Genomic DNA, 12642 nt, shown 5'->3' with positions numbered 1-12642 from the left:
GTTCTGTTTATCCATCTGTAAAATATTGTAACATTTTGTATTTTAAACAAGAGACCACAAAAACTTCAGTGATAAGGGTAGTCCTATCAAGTGCTGTGTTCAGTTTCTTTTTATTCTACTCTCAATTTCTTTGCTCAACACAAAAAATTAGCTGTCAATGTTAATTTAAAAAAAAAATAATAATACAACCTCTAATTATAGGTTTATACATTATATGTTAAGGAAAATTAGAAGCGGTAAAAACTTTTTTTCAAACCCTTTAGAGCTAGCTTTAACACTGAAGAAGTTACATCACTCGCAAACCACTAATTTCACCACAGCAAGGCCATTCCACAGAGAGAAGGGAATCTGTCCTTGCCAAATAAAAAGCTGGCAATTGTGAAGAAATAAAATTATCAACTAAATTAGACCCTGGAGAAAAGAAATAGGACTAAACAGCATTTTTTAAGCACATTTCAGTAAAATGTCACAGATTGCAAACAATCACAGTTGCCAACTAATGTACAGTAGCAGCCAAACCCAACGTCCATCTAAGGACAGTTTAGTTCTCACCTCAGTGTCACAAAAGGGTCATGTGCAAGAAAACATGTGGTTTGTTTGTTTGTGGTTAGTAAAAACATAGAAGCAGAAAGCTCAAATTAAATGCGTGTGTTTATCAGGAAGGGGATCATGCAGAAACTGGCACAACAAAAAATCTGAGGGCCTGTTTAGGGGCCTAGAGGCCAGGAGATGGGGGCTGCTCTACTTCTACAGCCAGGAAGGCTGTGCCAACAGGGCTCTTACCGAATGGAGAGGGGGAACGGTCCACCTGGAAAGGGCATAAATCAAGACCTACAAGAACCCAAACCAGATAAAACCAAATAATTATAAAACAGAAATGCAGAGAAAAAAAAAAAGTAAAATAAAAAAGGAGTATGCTAAGACGACAACAAATAAAGACAAACAGAGCAAACCAGGTAAAATGTGATATGCAAGTGTGAAAATGTGAAAGAAAAGAGGAAATGCAATTGTGAAGGCACACGATAACAGGTGATTTCTGGGATTATTAGAGCATCTGCAGAGTGAAGAAAGAAGAGAGACTATCCATCGGCCAGATCTCAGGACTCAATCTAACCTGATTCAGGGCCTGGCTTGACCAGGTCATCAGACAGCATTCCCAGGAGATCATCATCTGAATGTAGAACCAGCTCAGCTAAGGGATCCTCCACATTGGCTAGAGATCAAGAAGACAAGTGTTTCTGAGCACGAGAATCCATACTAAATCACCAAGTGTTCCTTGATTAAATGTTACCAAAGGCTGGGCGGTAAGACTTATATACTGTGGCGGATGGACTTCTTTATAATAGGGGTGTGAGTCTGTCAGTTGGACACGGTTTGGATTATAAAAACACAATGAACAAAACTATAAACGATGTCATGAGAAGCTCTGATCCAAAACCTAGTAAGCTGCCTACGAACCATTTTGAAGTCAACATAACATCAGATTTTTTATTATAAATTTACACTCACCTAAAGGATTATTAGGAACACCTGTTTAATTTCTTATTAATGCAATCATCTAATCAACCAATCACATGGCAGTTGCTTCAATGCATTTAGGGGTGTGGTCATGGTCAAGACAATCTCCTGAACTCCAAACTGAATGTCAGAATGGGAAAGAAAGGTGATTTAAGCAACTTTGAGCGTGGCATGGTTTATTGGTGCCAGACGGGCCAGTCTGAGTATTTCACAATCTGCTCAGTTACTGGGATTTTCACACACAACCATTTCTAGGTTTTACAAAGAATGGTGTGAAAAGGGAAAAACATCCAGTATGCGGCTGTCCTGTGGGCGAAAATGCCTTGTTGATGAGGAGAATGGGCCGACTGATTCAAGCTGATAGAAGAGCAACTTTGACTGAAATAACCACTCGTTACAACCAAGGTATGCAGCAAAGCATTTGTGAAGCCACAACACGCATAACCTTGAGGCGGATGGGCTACAACAGCAGAACACCCCACCGGGTACCACTCATCTCCACTACAAATAGGAAAAAGAGGCTACAATTTGCAAGAGCTCACCAAAATTGGACAGTTGAAGACTGGAAAAATGTTGCCTGGTCTGATGAGTCTCGATTTCTGTTGAGACATTCAGATGGTAGAGTTTTTTTGAGGATAGAGAATAGAGAATTTGGCGTAAACAGAATGAGAACATGGATCCATCATGCCTTGTTACCACTGTGCAGGCTGCTGGTGGTGGTGTAATGGTGTGGGGGATGTTTTCTTGGCACACTTTAGGCCCCTTAGTGCCAATTGGGTATTGTTTAAATGCCACGGCCTACCTGAGCATTGTTTCTGACCATGTCCATCCCTTTATGGCCACCATGTACCCATCCTCTGATGGCTACTTCCAGGAGGATAATGCACCATGTGACAAAGCTCGAATCATTTCAAATTGGTTTCTTGAACATGACAATGAGTTCACTGTACTAAAATGGCCCCCACACTGACCAGATCTCAACCCAATAGAGCATCTTTGGGATGTGGTGGAACGGGAGCTTAGTGCCCTGGATGTGCATCCCACAAATCTCCATCAACTGCAAGATGCTATCCTATCAATATGGGCCAACATTTCTAAAGAATGCTTTCAGCACCTTGTTGAATCAATGCCACGTAGAATTAAGGCAGTTCTGAAGGCCAAATGGGGTCAAACACAGTATTAGTATGGTGTTCCTAATAATCCTTTAGGTGAGTGTATAATATTTATAATGCAGTTTTATTATAAATAAATTTTCTGTGCACATAATAATTTAAAAAAACTTGTGCCCTCACTATCTTTAATCAAAAACCTCGCAACATCACTTCTCTGATGAAGTGTGCACCGACCCGAGAGCAGGACAACAACCTCTCCATTCCAGCAACCTGTCACTCACATGAGATTGCAGTTATTAGCAAATGACAACGATTCAAACAATTCCTCATGGACAAAATCAGGTTCTGCCCTAAAATTTTTTACTCATTCGAGAAACCATTTAATTCAGATCTACATCTCAATATGCAAGACAGGCAAACTCCGTTTAATGCCAATGTCAAATGCAAAAGGACAACTAATTTGGTCAACTTTTAAAGCAGAATTGCATGTGTGTTAAGGACAATGCGACACGCTCAGTAAAAAAACGAAGAAAAAAAAACAAAACAATCCAAGATGGCAAATGATGCAGAAGAAATAATGGCTATAAATATAATTATTTCCATTTAATATAAAATATTATCAATATAGAACAGTTTACCCAGTATTTGTGTGCACTGTGCAATTTTAAACTAGACAAATGCGTTGATGGCTTAGCAACATGCCAAGTACAAACTCTATTGAAATCAATTTTGAGTTGAGCCTCCTTTATGTGTTCCAGTGCTATTTGTGTAGAGCATTCAATGAGGTTGCAATATGCAATATGAGGTTGCATTTCAGAAAAGAAGCTGACTTAGAGGTAGCTGTAAAACACGAGGCAGCTCACTCCATTTTGGAACAGAGCCACACTATTACATCTAAACAAAATTGCTCGTGTTTCTGTATCGACCTTAAACATTGAGGGTGACATCCAACAAAATAAAAAGGGGTTTTCAATGACATTCGCATCCACCTGTTCCTCATCTTTAATAGTTTTGTTATATCCTTGCAGTGGTACAAGATTTTGGTCATACCGCCCACCCCTAATGTTAACTGAAATATTCTTTATAATTTTGCTAAAATCAAGGTTTCAGTTGCATTAAATGTATAAAGATGCATGCATAATAAGATTCCCAAATCAAACACTTGTTTCAAGATTAAAACTCCATGAAACGGTTAAATATGAGAATCTGCAGAGCAGAGAAAGGGGCTTTGCTCTATGGGAGATGAAAATCTCTAAGGACAAGCAAGCGGCCCTGAAAGCCTTCAAATAGCTTTGTGACTGCTCTCCAAACGAATACGCACAAGCCTTCTAAACACAGAACTGTTACTGCCAGCTTTCTATCCTCCCAGAGAGCTACGACGGGGAATTCAGAAAAGTGCTGGCAAATTGGGTTTTAAAAACATTTTAGTTTGGCTGTGAGCAGAGGTCTGCTGGCTTGGGTGTAAATGAGGGTTGACAGAACTGAGAATAAGGAGAAATGGTGAAGAATGAGGCATTTGAACAAGCTCTTCAGCCTATAAGAGTATGCAAATAAAGGCTGAAGAGGACACAAAATGAGCACAAGTGGGTTCAAAAAAGTTCATGTGTACAGTGCATCTTCTTTAGGCCCTGTGGCAAAAATATGAGCCGAGACTATAATGCAATCCACTGTAGGATTCTACAGTGCTGCTGGGTTGTGTGATGCATTCAGTGTGTGCAGAGGAGAAAGCGGGAGGTACGGTGATAATGTGGATTACTTCCCTACAGAATTCACTGCAGTCTAGAACAGTTAAATGTGACCCTGATGGGTCAAAGCGGAAAACAAACAAAAAAACTCTAAACAAAAGCAATTCACAGTAGAGAGAAGAACTTGTTTGGTGTTTGGGAAGCACTCTGTTTATATATATATATATATATATATATATATATATATATATATATATATATATATATATATATATATATATGTATATGTATATTATATATATATACTTCAGCTCTATTTGTATTTTTAAATATGAAGACAGAGCTGAACATACGCAGTTGCCCTGCTTTAGATGAGACTGGAGTGGAAGTGGTACTGAGAAGTGGGTCAGATAAAGGGTCCAGGAAGCTTCTGCTTTGTGATTTGCTGTCTGCATGATCGGCTTCTTCCTCCACAAGCTCTGTTTCCAGATTCGCCTTGGTCTTCTTGCTTTTAACCAGAAGTTCTTTCCCAAAAAATGCCTCCTGTAACACATACATGTTCACAAGTTAATAAAACAGGCTCTGGTAATACACATCATGCACAAGCACACTAAATAATAACTCGATTACCACAGTCTATGCAAAAACTAAGTTAATCTAAGTTGTAAATAAAACAGATTATTAGATTAGGTTTACAACAAAATCCTTTTATTCTTCTTCAAAATGTCATTTAATTTAATGTTTTACTTGCCATTTCTTTGTAATTCTTTGTGAAATTTACAAGCAATTTTTTGAGAGAAAATTGTTTCTACAATTTCTTTCAGTATGGGTGGTTTCTAGTTTGCTAGGGTTTTCTGGGTAATTGCTAGTTGATTTCTAGGGTGATCTGAGCGGTAACTCCAAGACTCTACGATATTGTGCTGTCTGGTTCTGGCATTTTTTCTGCTTATTTTGTCGTCCACCAGGTGAAAGACGCAATTTTTTCTTTGCAGCACTAACTGTCATTTTTGGCTTGAAATGTCAAAAGGCTTCCACAAGTTTGTAGCACAACTGAATATCTAACAGTACCAAATGATCAATGTGATGACTCCCTGCTGTGTTAAAACATTAAAGGCCTAATGTGCTTCAATTTAAATCATTGATTCAAGACATCCCTCTGGTGACGACCTTTAAGTCTGATTTAAGGTTTGACAAACAGGAACGCCTCAAGTGACAGCTGTTACAGTTAATGCATCACTGCATCTCCATGCTGAGCATGATGGTCTTTTTTAAGAGCAATGCGTCAACCCTACACATGCTCACAAAATCCCTGACCACTACATTCATTCTTCAGATCAACCACATTCAGCTTTGACATGGATACAGGGCTGCTTATGTTTACTGAGAGAACTAGTAATTAATTACAATATACTTTTATCTAAAGTGACATATGTAGTAAACTTACAGGTTTATTCCCCTGGAGTGGCTTGTGGTTTAAATAATGTTTCAGATTCAACACAAGTTAAGCTCTATTGACACCATCTGTGGTCTGTTCTCAATTACCAAAGAAAATAATTTAGAGTCATGATTGCAAAAACAAGCCAAATATTTATTTTCCTAAAAACCTTTTCACATGAACCAGACTGCAACTTTTAACTAACTGGGCCAACGGCTCACTAGCTAAGAAGTTGGACTGAATACTAAAGTAAATTTTCACATAAATTGTTTTTTAATTGAGACTACAGAAACACTTTGACAATTCACACAATTATTTAATTAATTGTAGATTCATTAGTTGATTTATTCTATGTTGGTGCTTTTTGTCAATTATAATTATTATAAGCAATTTTTTTGTTTAAATTCAGCTAGAGGACCCGTTGGATTTCTTCACTAACGACAAGTGATCGGTACAGCTTAAGAAACATTTTATATAAATATTTGTGGGTTTGACCTGTAGGTACGAGGGGAAGACCTCCTCGAGTTTGGTTTTCTTCTTCCTGTATCTCTTCTTGACTTTCTCCAAAGGCTCACTAACAATGGGAGTCCCACCCACCGGAGTATCTGGTTCATTCCAACCTGGTGAGAAGATAAACTTGATGCAACAACTAAGAGGACCGACCAAAATAAATCAAAAACTGAGATGTCTATATCATACCTTGTTCCTTTCCTGCGATGTTCTCTGTAAGCAAGCTTATAGAGTCTTTCTGACTAAGAGACCGCTTGCCTTTTACCTGTCCTGCTTTGCTCCTCTGACGCACCATAAACCCACCAATACCTAAAGAGGGAAGATGGGGAACAAAAATCTAATTTAGCTTAAAACAGTCAGTAAAAAAAAGAGGGAAGCTGCTGGACCCCTAAACTGGGTGACGGACGCAATCAGGAATTAATAACATGGCACCCTGAATGTGATGTCTTGACATTCATCTCCATAATTCAGGAGGACGTATGAACTTTGGGCCAGAAGAGGGTGATTCATCTTGGCTACGCTCCTGGAGGAACCATTTCAGGTAAGTCTATTTCTGGTTGTGCCACATTGGCTGATTCTGACCCCACAACCCCCAACTCCTCACAGTCCACGACACGGAGAGTCAGGACAGACTCTTGGATTGGCTTATGTAGTGTAAATAGTGGAAAAAATTGTATTGTAGGATACAGGGATGAAAACTAAATGTAATAAAATACAATACTTACAAATCAAAGAGCACTTAAACAAGGCTTCACTAATTAACATTTTTGAAGTCTTTATGTATTTACTTCTATCAAAAAAAAAAAAAATGGCACATGCAGGGTTAGGGGAACTTTGAAAAACGAAAACTAGATTTGTTCAGAACACTAAAGGCCCCAATGTACTTCAAGCGAAATCGAAGGATGAACTGGTGTGGTGTCATTTCAAACAAAATGAGGCCAAAATGAAGCTTTTTTGGGGTTTGAAACAGCTTGCAAAAGCTAACTTTCTGGAAAAGTGCTCTCTGGCTGGTAAACATCTTCAAACTTCCATTGGTCATTGGAAATTATGCAATAGCTAGGTGTGCTCTGGGGATCCTCCTTCTTTGACATAGAAATCTAAATTTATTCTGTTGAGTCTGTGGTCAAATGCGAGTAAAAACATGAACACACTGAAGAGATGGCTGAGTTTACAACTGGCATTAACATGCGACCTGTATCCGTATGTTGTCCACATACACATTGAAAAGACTAGTGTAAACGCGCTTCTATTCGGAATGTTATCTGATCGGGGTGTTCAGGTTCGGAGGTAGTCGAGGACGCATTGTGATCAATTCTAAGTGTAATGTAAACGCAATCCAGACATCATGTCTGCATTCACAGGTGGACGTCACACAAAACCTGCCCACTGTCATTATTCCCCCTCCTCTCTCTCCAGGAATTACTGCACGTAGCTGTGTGGTTTTCCGATAGTCGAGTGCGAAGTACATCGAAAATATACTGAAAAGTTAGCCTTCGCACCCGAAATTAGCAGAACCTTTAATTTTCTGTAAAGAAAGTGCATTTTTCCCTGCACAGCTGGCAAAGTTCTCGGGACGTTTCTCTGTACCGTTTCCATTACAGCATCTATACACATTATTAGTACTTGCAGCCTCTTCATCCTCCTCATTTTGCATATTTGTTAAATGTCCCCTGACTGAATTAAAAAAAGAAAACCCACCACTTCAGGTTGACTTTGGACCGGAGTCATCCTTTTGTTTTTTTTTACGAGGTCCGACCCAGATACAGAAACCACTTGATGTGGACAGGTGTAAACGCACCGTGTCCTAATTGTCTTCGGAGGACAACAGCTTCGGAGTTATTGGAATGGTTATATGACTTTTTTTTCAGGTTGAATGGTGGCCGTCTTGCTCCCCCCTGGTGCCTGTGAGCGGAAAAACCACCCTTGCAACTCTGGCCCGGCAGGCCGCTGGCCTCAGCTTCAGGAAGGATCGCATGATATCAGCTCTCACGATGTAACAAATTGCTTTACGGCACTGCACACATACACTATCTCAACCATAGACTGATCTCAACATTCATATGCTAGCTTCTGTGTCTCATACATACCTCAGTGGACATGGCTCCATGCGTTCGCCGGCTTCTTTGAAAACAAATGCACATGGACATTCGCCAACGAGTTTTTACGGCAGTGTTGTCAAATATCTATTCCGAAGCTGTAGGGAGAGCTTTATAGAGAATTCTGCGAGCAAAAAGCGAGAAAACATCGAAGAAACTGACAAAACTGCATAGTGCCGCTTTAACAGAGATTGCATGTTAATGCCAAGTGTAAACGCAGCCTATGCTTTACAGTAGAAATTTAAGTTGTAATTGAAAGCGCCACCGCTACTTTTTTCATGTTTAATACTGTACAGCTGCTTGCTTTAAAGAAATGTATTGCGTAAAATGCTATATGACAGAGGTCTCCAACCCTGCTGGGGACCCACAGTCCTGCAGAGTTTAGCTCCAACCCTCATCAGCTAAACAAGCTCTTCAGGATTGCTTGAAAATCACAAGCTGAAGCAGTAGAGCAGGAGAAGGGTTGAAGACATCTGCTATATAAATAAACTTGCCTTAAATGACACCACTAAATAGTTATTGAGCATTTCAAAAAATAAACACTGAACTCAGATGCAACTAGGGGTGACGTGAGGATAAAGCTGTGCAGATACACATGTCTATACAGGACGCTTTTTTGTTTTTTAAGAAAGAAAAAAAAACGAAATGGAAGGCAGTGCTTAAAAAGGACATTACTTTAAAGAGATTACTTCTTCAGTCAGAAGAAAAAAAAGAAAAAAAAAAGCCAGAGAGCACATTCTTTTCAGAGTTCTCCCTGGCTAGGAGCTTTAAAGAGCAAAGCACTGTGGGATGCTATTTAAGGTCCAGAATTTGCAGCCGCACTATTTCACAGTCCAGTGGAGCTGTCCTTTCCGATAAGTGCACCTTCTCTCTCTCTCTCTCTCTCTCTCTCTCTCTCTCTCTCTCTCTCTCTCTCTCTCTCTCTCTCTCTCTCTCTCTCTCTCTCTCTCACTCTCTCTCTCACCCGGTCTGTACGGCTTCCTTTTCCTCTTCTTGTTGCCGTCGGCCCCTTTCAGGTGGTCAGCACAGGGCTCACGCTCAGGGCTGGAGTCAGATTTCCCATCACAGTCCATCGGATCGCCCTCTGCAATGCGGCCAAACAACACAGAGCACTGTAGATGCTTACAGAATAATCTCCAAACCATACAAAGATACATACCTACACAGACAGTGTGGTTCAGTGGTTGACATTAATAACCACCACTAATAAAAACAGAACACAAACATTTGAGTTCAATGCAATCTGATTTGTATAAAGATCACAAAAACAAAGGAAGGTGGAAAGACTGGTGCACTAAAATTACAGAATTACCCATAAATAGGGTACAAAATAGGGCTTGAAAAAGTATTCCCTTTCCTTTTTAACAATGGATGAAAAGAGGGAACTAATCATTTTTCTATTTCTTTTATGAGGTTCATTCTGATTACCAATTAAACACTTTCTTTATAAGATAATTACATTCTAGCAGTATTTTTTTTTTTTTTATAATAAAATAAAATGATCTCCAGCATTCCCTAAATAGGACAAGCGGTTTAGAGAATGGATGGACAGCATCTTCAAAAAATAGAAACACTACAAACAATGGTACAATTTGTGCAATTATATCTTGTTATAATTTTTATATATTTTATATATTGGGACCGGGTGTTACATTTTTATGCCATAATTTGTTTCATAGGGTGCAAATCATGTGGTAACAGAATCATGTGGTGAAGTCTTAACATAAAAAAATAAACTCTTAACATGAACCCAGTGGATGGAGATATTATTTAAAGTTGTAAATTGCTATTTTATATAGTATGCTCTGGCAGTGAGGGGGTTAAACTGCTGGCCCAATTCCTCATCATTACCCCCCGCCTGTTCTCTCAGACTGGTGCTCTGATGGAGGGGTTGGCCATTAATTCAGTTAGAGCCGTCCAGCCTCTGATCACTGGAATGCAAAGGCAGGTATAATTTGCTGACTGCTGTTTTCAAAGCCTCTCTTCCCTCACCAAGTCAAATTCATTACACGGCTCACCTTCCTGTCGATTTCTCTCTCGCTCTCTCCATTCGTTTTTTTTTTTACATTTTCAACAAATCTTTTCTTTTTTAAATCTATTTTCTAGATTATTCTGTCTTTCTCTGTTATGTTCAGCTGTGTGATGGCTGTCATCAACAATTCACAATCATCGTCAAAGTCAAGTGGCAGAATAACGTCAAAGCCAGGTATTTTATTATGATTTAAATTTTTTACGAAAACTAAAACTAAAGCTATAAAAAGACATTTTCATTATTTGAAATAAAATAAATGAGATCTTAAATTAGCTACATAAAATCAATCAATAAAATCAATCAATCGATTAATCAATCATTTCAGCCAGTTGCCAAGGCAACATTTCTCATTCTCTTTTAGGTTTAACCCTTTAAGCTCTGAAGTCATTGTTGTTTTTTGAAACATACACAAAAGTAAAGACTCATAACTACAAAACTAGCAAGGAGAATCAAAAGGTATGTATCGTTTGATAGAAAACTTTTTACATTTTTAGAAAAAAAAAGAATTACATTTGGACATTCTCATGCTGAGAAACTGCTGATAAAAGACAAAAAAAAGTGAGCTCAAGGGAAATTTTACATATCTTTCTTATTTGACATACAATAACCCAGGAAGGAAATAAGGTAGGAGATCAATTATTTTTTGGTAACAGCATTTGGAACCAATGTAGCCGTTTTGTTTAGCCCTCAAAAAACTATAAAGACATTTTAATAAAAATGACAAAACAATAAAATTACTAAAACTTTAACTACACTGAAAAATAAAAAGAGAAAATGTAATTTAAATTATTATCAAAAACTGTAATGGTATATTAATGATACTAAAAAACACTGGTTTGATTCGGGACTGGTCCCTGTAACCAAAATCTAGTGGTAAAGTAGTAATTGATCAAATATGATCACCTTTAAGCACAAACACATTCTTTACCTCTACTGTCATCCATGTCTACGTCCCGGAAGAGTTCAGACTGAGGGTCAGGGGGCGTCTGCAGCACAGCAACACTGTTCTGATTGATGATCTTCAGCTTTAGTTTAGGTTTGGGCCGTCTGCGGCGGGCAGCTGGGACACATAAACTCTGGAGCTGGCACAAGCCTGACTCAGTCAGACACACGCCGTCCTTAGTATATGTCCGCTGGCATTCTGGCACAGAACAGAACACAGCAATAATGATTGCAACAGTGCTCCGAGAATGTCCCTTTGACAGCAATTTAAGCAACACACAAATTGTTACACAGCAAATCAGTTGAAGCAGAGTGCCATGATCAAAAAAGTATTTATAAATACCATTTTCCTTGACTTTTGTAAGAATCTGTGTCACTAAAGGAGGCTCGCTGATGTCCATGACCTTTGCCACTGTGCCACCTGTAATAAAATATAGTAAGAGGAAGATGGAAGCTTGACTTATTCCAGGGTTAACACTGCATACTCAGTCATTTGTTAAGTTATTTATTGATAAGGGGACAGTCTGGAGCCATTAAAGGCAGATTACATTAACTGCTGCTTCATTCACACAAACAGGTTGCAGCTTGATTTAACATTCAGGCCATCTGCTTTTTTTTAATGAACCACATTTTTCTAGAACAAAGTTTCATTGACCAAAACACTAGTTTCCATCTGTTAATGAAGAATCAAGCATCAACATCCACATGATACAGAAATAACCCAGAGAGAATACCTGAAGCGTCTTCATCTGAGGTTACGGTTAGGGCATTTTTGTTCAGACATGCAGCAAAATAAGATTTTTAGGCATATCCAACTTAAATCTGTTTAGTTTTTTGTAGTTTGAACAACCAAAACAAGCAATCAAATCAATTTAAAAACTCAATCCAAACTACAATTAAATGTGATATTCGGAAATGTGAAAACTCCAGGGGCAGGATTTACGGAAATCTTCTTAGAAAAAGAAAAGTTAGATAAATTCCAATAACTTTGAAAGAATATTCCTAAATGCAATTCTGGAAAATGTCTTAAGAAGCTCTCAAACATTTTCTCAATATTTTTAAGATAAAAAAGAGACACATTTTTGGCATTATCTGATTGTATGGCAGTTGCAGTTGCATGGAAGCCTCCGGCGAATTGCAACAATGAGTAATTAAAGACCTTTTTTAGATTTAAGGCAAAATGGTAGAAAAAGGAATTATCATTTTTGACCATTAGGTGGCGTCGTCACCAAATTGATGTGGTGTGGTTAGTGTGAGGTGACAATACAAAATACAAAGTTTGGTGTCAATATGCCACAGCGTTGCAGAGTTA

General features: G+C 38.5%; 1 protein-coding gene across 4 annotated transcripts in view; it reads right to left on the bottom strand.

The window, feature by feature from the left end:
- Positions 1-12642, bottom strand: part of kmt2ca (lysine (K)-specific methyltransferase 2Ca) — a 164280-nt gene that overhangs the window by 43432 nt on the left and 108206 nt on the right. For 2 of the 4 annotated variants that reach the window (XM_077244240.1, XM_077244242.1), the window contains 8 exons: positions 11674-11751; positions 11317-11529; positions 9321-9440; positions 6450-6569; positions 6246-6370; positions 4669-4858; positions 1115-1213; positions 784-831 (listed from right to left, as the gene is read on the bottom strand). In XM_077244240.1, the coding sequence (XP_077100355.1) occupies positions 784-831; positions 1115-1213; positions 4669-4858; positions 6246-6370; positions 6450-6569; positions 9321-9440; positions 11317-11529; positions 11674-11751 (993 nt within the window). The remainder of the gene's footprint in view (positions 1-783; positions 832-1114; positions 1214-4668; positions 4859-6245; positions 6371-6449; positions 6570-9320; positions 9441-11316; positions 11530-11673; positions 11752-12642) is intronic. The other 2 variants (XM_077244241.1, XM_077244243.1) reach the window with 2 other exon arrangements.

Source organism: Siphateles boraxobius, unplaced genomic scaffold (genome assembly GCF_051911475.1).
Source record: "Siphateles boraxobius isolate OS27281-9 unplaced genomic scaffold, OSU_SipBor_1 26, whole genome shotgun sequence".
NCBI lineage: Eukaryota > Metazoa > Chordata > Actinopteri > Cypriniformes > Leuciscidae > Siphateles > Siphateles boraxobius.
The sequence above is the reverse complement of the archived record's forward strand: the minus strand, read 5'-3'. Positions and strand labels throughout refer to the sequence as shown.